This window comes from Gymnoscopelus microlampas (genome assembly GCF_963454915.1).
Source record: "Gymnoscopelus microlampas genome assembly, chromosome: 11".
In the NCBI taxonomy this organism is placed as follows: domain Eukaryota; kingdom Metazoa; phylum Chordata; class Actinopteri; order Myctophiformes; family Myctophidae; genus Gymnoscopelus; species Gymnoscopelus microlampas.
In genome coordinates, this window is record NC_139948.1 from 3,040,890 (window position 1) to 3,048,722 (window position 7,833).

At 38.2% G+C, this 7,833-nt stretch overlaps 1 protein-coding gene across 1 annotated transcript in view; it reads right to left on the reverse strand.

The window, feature by feature from the left end:
• Positions 1-3,776, reverse strand: part of LOC311055804 (coiled-coil domain-containing protein 171-like) — a gene marked incomplete at its 5' end in the record, with an annotated part of 42,484 nt that extends 38,708 nt beyond the window's left edge. The window contains 2 exons of the mRNA XM_084072073.1: positions 501-627; positions 3,673-3,776. Coding sequence (XP_083928199.1) covers positions 501-627; positions 3,673-3,776 — 231 coding nt within the window. The remainder of the gene's footprint in view (positions 1-500; positions 628-3,672) is intronic.
• Between the last annotated feature and the right edge of the window lie 4,057 nt (positions 3,777-7,833).

The window sequence follows — 7,833 nt, forward strand, 5'->3', positions numbered from 1 at the left end:
CACACACACACACACACACACACACACACACACAAACTTTTGGAATGACAATTTGGAAATAGACACATAAAACAACATTTTAGATGTTCTTGCTACATTGCACTATTTGATTTACAGTTCATAAATTATTTTACTAGGTGTGTTAGTATGAAGTTGTGTCCCACTCTGGAGAAGGACAACAGACACTACATGAAAACATTATCAGGATTATGATGGAGATTTCAATACATAGCTTGGTGGAGGTTTAACAATAAAATAAGAAGATTAAACATCCGTATTCTGGGAAAAATAGCAGATCTGCAAGCTCACAATGTGTCATTACAATGCATTGTGAGCTTGTAGATCAGACATTTTTGGTGAAGAAGTTTTGTGTCAATGGAAAAAAGCAGAAAGACAACTCTGGTCCAGTTTACTACGTTTTGAGGGTTTAAGAGGAGGAGAAGGAGATGGAGAAGGAGAGGAGAAGGAGAAGGAGAAGGAGAAGGAGAAGTAGTGTGTACCTCCTGGTTATGTAGGGAGATCAGCTGTAGTTTGTCTTTCTCCAGCTGGTGAACTCTCCACCTCAGACCATCCTCGTTTCCCTCAACACCTCCCGTGGTCCTCCCCGTCTCCTGCTGCTCCTCCTGAATCCCGCCTCCTCTCCCCTCTCTCTCCTCCTCCTCTGAATGTCTCCTCCTCTCCCCCCCACCTCCTCTGCTTCTATCTCTCGCCTCCATCTTCATGCCAGAGCGAGAGCGAGATAAAGAGAGCGAGATAAAGCAGGGACCCCCATTATATATTGTATAGAATATTTATTTTTTTCATAGATTTCATAGGCAGCTTCATAGACTTGTTTCTCAGCACTATCATGTTGGATTCATGTTGATGGGTGTTTCCAGACATGTAACCATGCACTTAAACAATACTTAGTATACCTGACCTTTCACTCTGTACTTAGCCTGCTCTTTTTCCCCCCTATACTAAACCACTTTGCCGAAAATAGCCGATTTACAAGTGCACAACGCCTCGCAGCGCGAGGCGTTGTGCGCTTGTAGATCTGCTATTTTTGGCCAAAGTTCTCCTCAGAATTGGGATGGTTGGTTGAAGTGGTTAATGTAAAAATCACACAAAGATTTGGCAGCCCCCTGTAGTAACTCTGAGGACCCCCTAGGGGTCCCGGACCCCCTGTTGAAGACCTCTGGGCTAGAGTTTCATTAACACTAATACATGTTACCATATCTACATGATATAGGGCTGGGTCATATAGATACAATCATGCCACACTCACAATACTGCAGTTAGAATATTTTGTGAAATCGCCAATAGTCATCCCCACAATATTTTCACAATATCGATATTGAGTTATATATTATAAGTAATTTACACATATATAATAATATAATAACTAAGACAAATAATAGAACAGCTAGAACAGTCAGGTAAGTTCATAAAATGGTATCACTTTACTGTAAAAAAAAAAAAAAAAGCAGGAAAAGGCAAAACTTCACATCTCATATCACAAATATCACATATCGAAAATGCCACACATCGGGCAGAAACCAGCTATGTCCAAAATATTCACTTTTCAGGAAATGAAAAAAGAAACATGTTTTTAGAACAACACAATACTGGTTCATCAAAGTTGGTATGACGACTTTATACATTGTCTTACTTGAATGTGTCCTTATATTATTATCACTTTACCCAGATAAAGCACAAGTGGAGTTAGGAGGTTTTTGACCATTAAATTGGGGATTGGTTCTTTTTCCGTCTGACTTCGTCATTCTAATCAATGATGAAAAACAACTATCTCCAAAATTGGAGTTAGGGCGCGCTCCCACCAAAACATGGTCGGCTAGCGTTAAACGCAGGTTGCGCGCGCCCACCGTTTTTGCAGCCGGTGGATTCTAAAAAACGGGAGTGACGCACCTGTCACTCACTTTCAGGACCCTGCCCGTAGCCCGCACCGCCTTCTGCCTTGAGCACCATGGTGCTTCCTGAGTCTTGGGACGGTCCGCCTTCGACTCACCCGATTGGACAGAGGGGGAAAAGCAGCTCCTGCCTCCAGCAGTTTTATGCTTCAAATGGACAAGTCGCGTAGAGCGGATAAACGCAAGGTCTGCGCGACAAGCGGTAAGATCCGCTCTTCCGTGAATCCACACATTTGCATTGACAAAGCATTGGCAGATTCCGCCGCAGAGGTAAAATAAAAGTGCGGTGGGAGCGCGCCCTTAGGTGGTTTGACCGACAGTTTTGAGGATTCAATGGAGTTAGGTTAGTCATTTGTGCTTTTTTACTTTTCATTGGTTCAATATTTGTAAAACCCACACACAGACGTAAAGGGTGTTCAATAGCACTGATTTGTTCAAAATAAAATAAAAAGTAGAAAAATGGAGTTAGCTGGTTTCTGCCCGACAGCAACGATATGTAATCTCATATCACAATATTGATAGATGTCCAGCCTTACATGATAATAAACCAAATGTTTTATGGTCATGGATTCACCAGGACCCTGGATGGCTTGATTCTAGGCTTAAAATAATTGATATCAATATTTTTGGAAATCTCTATGGGAAAAAAATGCATTGGCTTTCTCTTAGTGGAACCAGAAAATGGCCGCCACTGCTATGCCCTATAAGGCTATGGGGTTTAAGGGGATGAACAAACCCTGATAACGATGAATGTCCAGGTGATTGTCTATGTTATAACATAATCATGGAGTGTTTATAGTTGATGCTGTAAACTGTTGATGATTATTAAGTTAAAGGACGACTTCACCCCTTTTCAACCTGTCTTCATATAATTGGTCCTCACTAATACTCATGATAAAATGGTAAAAAAAAAATCTACTCAGTCTGTGTCTCAGAGGAGGGCTGTGGACAGTTCAGAGTCCCGTCTACCAGTGACATCATCAATGGGGAATCCAAGCTAATAGAAACTGCAGGCTTTCTATTCCTGGAAAGTTGCAATGCAATAAAAGAAGCCTTTGTTCTCGTGTTAATAAAAATCTAAATAAAAAAATTGAAATCTTGTTGGAAAAAAAAATCATGCCTAACGATGATGTCACTGGTAGACGGGTTTCTGGACTGTCCACAGCCCTCCTATGAGACACAGACCAAGTAGAAAAAAATGGTATCATTTTATCATGAGCATTAGTGAGGACCTATTATATGAAGATAGGTTGAAAAGGGGTGAAGTCGTCCTTTAATCCATTAAGACCTACCTGGAACGCATCTGTGTCATCTTAGATTCGAGCTATAACCATTATTTTGTACTTTGGCTATTCAAAAATAGCAGATCTACAAGATCATTGAAGATCTACAAGCTCATAGTGCGGCACCAAGTGTCGCACTATGAGCTTGTAGATCTGCTATTTTTTGAAAATCTTTGAATATCAATTTTTCAAAGCGAACATTTGTAACTGTCAAACTTCTCAACAAATGTCTGAAAAACTATTGTTGCTATATCTTCTTCCATGTAAAGGACCCCCATCTCAAAATATGTTGTTCCAGGGACCCCCAGAAGCAAAGATTTGAGTTAAACATTTTCGCTTTGAAAAAATAATATATACATATTCAAAGATTTGCACAAATTTTCTCGATTTTTCAAAAATAGCCAAAGCATAAAATAATGGTTAAAGTGGTTAAACAGATGCGTTCCCAGTCTTAAAGGGTTAATATTCCTCGTCCTCACCTTGCTGTGTGTTCCTCAGAGTGTTTGTCAGTAGAGACGTTCTGTCCAGCATCGTGAGCCCTTTCTCGCTCAAACCGTCTCCTCCGACTCGATGCTTCAGACATTATTCCATTGGTCAGGAAATCTATACTCCCACTGATGGAATGAAATGTAATGTAATTACAGTAAATACAGACATGGAACAGTGAATTATAGGATCCTAAAAATGAAACAGCTTAGCCATTTTACCACAACAGTGAAGTCTGTAACACTTTACTTATAGGTTGGGTCTATTAATGCATTATAACAATGCATTATAATGCACTTATATGGCTTCATAACACTCGTTATAAATGTTTATAATTAGCGGTGGTGGAATGTAACTAAGTACATTTACTTAAGTACTGTAATTAAGTACAATTTTGAGGTATTTCTACTTTACTTGAGTATTTCCAATCTCCAGTACTTTTACTTCTACTCCACTCTCGGATCTCGGATCCAAATATTGTACTTTTACTCCACTACAATTATTTGAAAACTTTAGTTACTAGTTACTGTGCAGATATAAATTATTATATTTCAAAACATACATTAACCACTTTAGCCCTATTTTATACCTAGGCTATTTGAAAATAGCCGATCTACAAGCTCACAACGCATGCGACGCGTTGTGGGCTTGTAGATCTGCTATTTTCAAACATTTTAGTACTTTTACTTTTGGTAATTTAAAGGTAGGGTAAGTGATTTGCGTTGGTTAAAATAATTGTTAAATAGCTCTATATTCTGATAGTACTCATTGCTATAGAGTGTTTGTTCAGTATTAGGAGTCTCCTTGTCTCTCCACCTCTTTATTAAACAGAAAATGCATTTTCGTTTCAGTTTCATTTCCAATTTTATCCAAACCAGGACAGAGAACTCAATCAGGATACAGATTAAACAAGTGAAATTGGAAGTGATGACACTAAGAAATGAGCAGACAAAATTGGAACTGGAACACTATACAAATTAAGCTTAAAAATGGGTACTTTCACCTGATTGGCTGAGATTTTGACACCTACCGAAAAATGTATTTTCTGTTTATTAAAGAGCTGGAGAGACAGGGAGACATCTGTTACTGAAAAAACACTCTATAGCAATGATTACTATCAGAATATAGTATTTTAACCTTTTAACAAAATACTTTTTGTTTTAACCAAAAAATATCACTTACCCTACCTTTAAGTACATGTTGATACCAATACTTTTGTACTTTTACTCAAGTACATTTTGAATCCTGGACTTTTACTCGTATCAGAGTATTTTTATTTTGCAGTATTAGTACTTTTACTTAAGTAAAACATTTGATTACTTTTTCCTCCACTGATAATTAGGCATAACAACTTATAACAAGGTTTATGATGTATTATAAGTGCTGGGTCATCATGCATTATTAAGCTCAGGCTCGGCGGAAAAACACATCATAATAACTACCATACTTAGTCACTTATAAAGTGTCTTTGTTATACGTTGTTACGCATAATAATTATAAACATTTATAACTAGTGTTATGAAGCCTTATAAGTGCATTAATGCATTAGTAATGTGATTATAATGCACTACTATAGACACAACCTTTATGTAAAGTTTTACCGTGAATTATTTAACAGCAGATTGACTTGCATTCCAGTTAACGCACCTGCAATGACTATTAAGAGAGTAACTGGTTTAATGTTATGCTTCATGTCCAGTAAACTCGCTAATAACAATGAGATTGTTGACATGTTGAAATGTTTTACTTAAGTAAAAGTATCAATACCGCAATGCAAAAATACTACTTGTTACTGTTACAAGTAAAAGTCCGGTATTGAAAATGTACTTGAGGAAAAGTACAAAAGTATTGGCATCAAAAATCAAAATATACTTAAAGTACCAAAAGTAAAAGTACTCATTATGCAGAAGGGTTTCTTTCAAATGTATAGAAATCTTTTGAAAATAGCAGATCTACAAGCTCACAATGTGTTGCATCGCAACGTGCTGTGAGCTTGTAGATCTGCTATTTTCAAATAGCCAAAGTAAAAGTGGAGTAAAAAAATAATAGTTGCCTCTGAGATGTAGGGGAGTAGAAGTAAAAGTATTGAAAATTGGAAATACCTAAAGTAACAGTACCTAAGTAGTAAAGTAAATTAAAATTGTACTACTTCAGTAAATGTACTTCGTTACTTTCCACCACTGGTCATTGTTGATCAAACAACAACAGGTGGTTGGTATCAGGGGAAGCTGTTGCTGGGCTCCCGTACACTTGTTGCCAGGTGTTACACCCACGCTAGTGACCTATCGAATAACCGCACACTGTGTAGGCTGGTGTTTGAGGTTGTTTGGTTTAACAACACTTTTTAATATTTAGTTTTATTTTAAATAAAAACTACAGTATCACCAACCAGTACTAGGGTTAAGTTAAGTGTAGAGGGGGAATAGAAAATAATAATAATAAATAATAATAATAATAATAATGGTAATAATAACCAGAGCAGCAGTTTATCTAGGATTTAATTCAAGTTGTTGATAGGCTGTCGTGATAAACAATTAAATCACATCTCTTGGGGAATGTATTTCTTCTGCAATTTAAAGAATTCATCTTTTAACGTAGAAGAGAATAACGCGCCCGGAGTCACTGAATTCGATAGGTCACACATTTCACCATGACACCGCCATCTATGAAGTAAACCAAAACAGAGACGCAACGGATACAAAACACAACGTTTATCTCATTAGTTCGTTCAAAACAGCCGCTTATTCAACTCATACAGTTGTATGGTTCAACTCTACATACTTGTGAGGACATTCTAACACAATCATTTTGAGAAAGATTCTTGAAAAACACTTACAGAAAAAATCTCCTCACGAGCCGTTTGAATGTGACGCCATCTTTAGCGTCCTAAGTGACGCTGTGGCCTCACGTCACCTGGTTCTGTTTCCATTCTGAATGAATTCATGAGTTCCGGTATAGAGCCCGCCTACTGTATCCGGTTTGTTTCATGCTCAATAGCATGTTGATTGATTGATTGATGTACTTTATTTAGTAAGACATGAGAACAACAGTACATGGAAGTACAAATTCAGAATACAAGGTCTACTAAACTGGAAGACTCATAAAAGCACTGTCTGGATGCGCTAGGGGGGCGCGACTTGAGTGACGGACCCACACAAGTAAATGGGTCCGTCACTCAAGTCGGCCCCCCTAGCGCATCCAGACAGTCGTCCGTGTACAGCTCGTGGAAAAGTGGAGATATTTGACTAAACACACGTTTTCTGGCAGAACTTTCAAATGGATATGAAACTAGAGGACAAAATATGACTCCAAGTCTTAGGAATTTATTATTGGGTGAGTACAGACGGAGTTTAGAGCACTTTTACGGCCGCGCAGATCGTCACTACACAGCGCGCCAACGAGGGTGATCTATGACTGTGTATTTGACGTACTTGAAATGTATGTAAGATCACAGACATTCTAGGGCTATAACCACTTCAGCCCTGCAGCCTACTTGGCTATTTGAAAATAGCCGATCTACAAGCTCACAACGCACGCAATGTGCCACGTCGTGAGCTTGTAGATCTGCTATTTTTAAAAGATTTTAATTACATTTTATACATTCTAAATACATTTGAAATACCTCACTTTTACTTAACAGAAGTATAAGTATTTCTGCATTGGTATTGATACTTTTAAGTAAAACAATTGGAGCACTTCTTCCACCACTGGACCTCAGTGTGCAACAGCACTGTCTCTCAGATCTATTATAATGAAATCATTGTTGTATGGATCTAATTCCTTATTGAAATAGCCTGGGACCAGACGAATCTGCGAGTGCAAAAAAAAATGCACTCTGCGATTTGGGTCTGGCACCGCTCCATAGAGAATCCATTTCCTGCTCCAGAAGACGGGGGTAACCAATCAGGGCCCAGTATTCGAATATGGGAGACTGTAATTGGTATGTTGGTTTGTAGGTCTAACCAATTGCGTCGAGAGTCATTGTTTTGATCCCGCCCCCTTGGAAAAAAAACGTCCTCATAGAAGCACCAGACTCATATCCACGCAGTGATATAGTATGTCTACGCCAGGCTATTATTGAAACTCTATAAACTTGATGCAGTGATAACTCACTATAGAGATATTCAGCTGTATTATGTTCAAATGGTGTACCA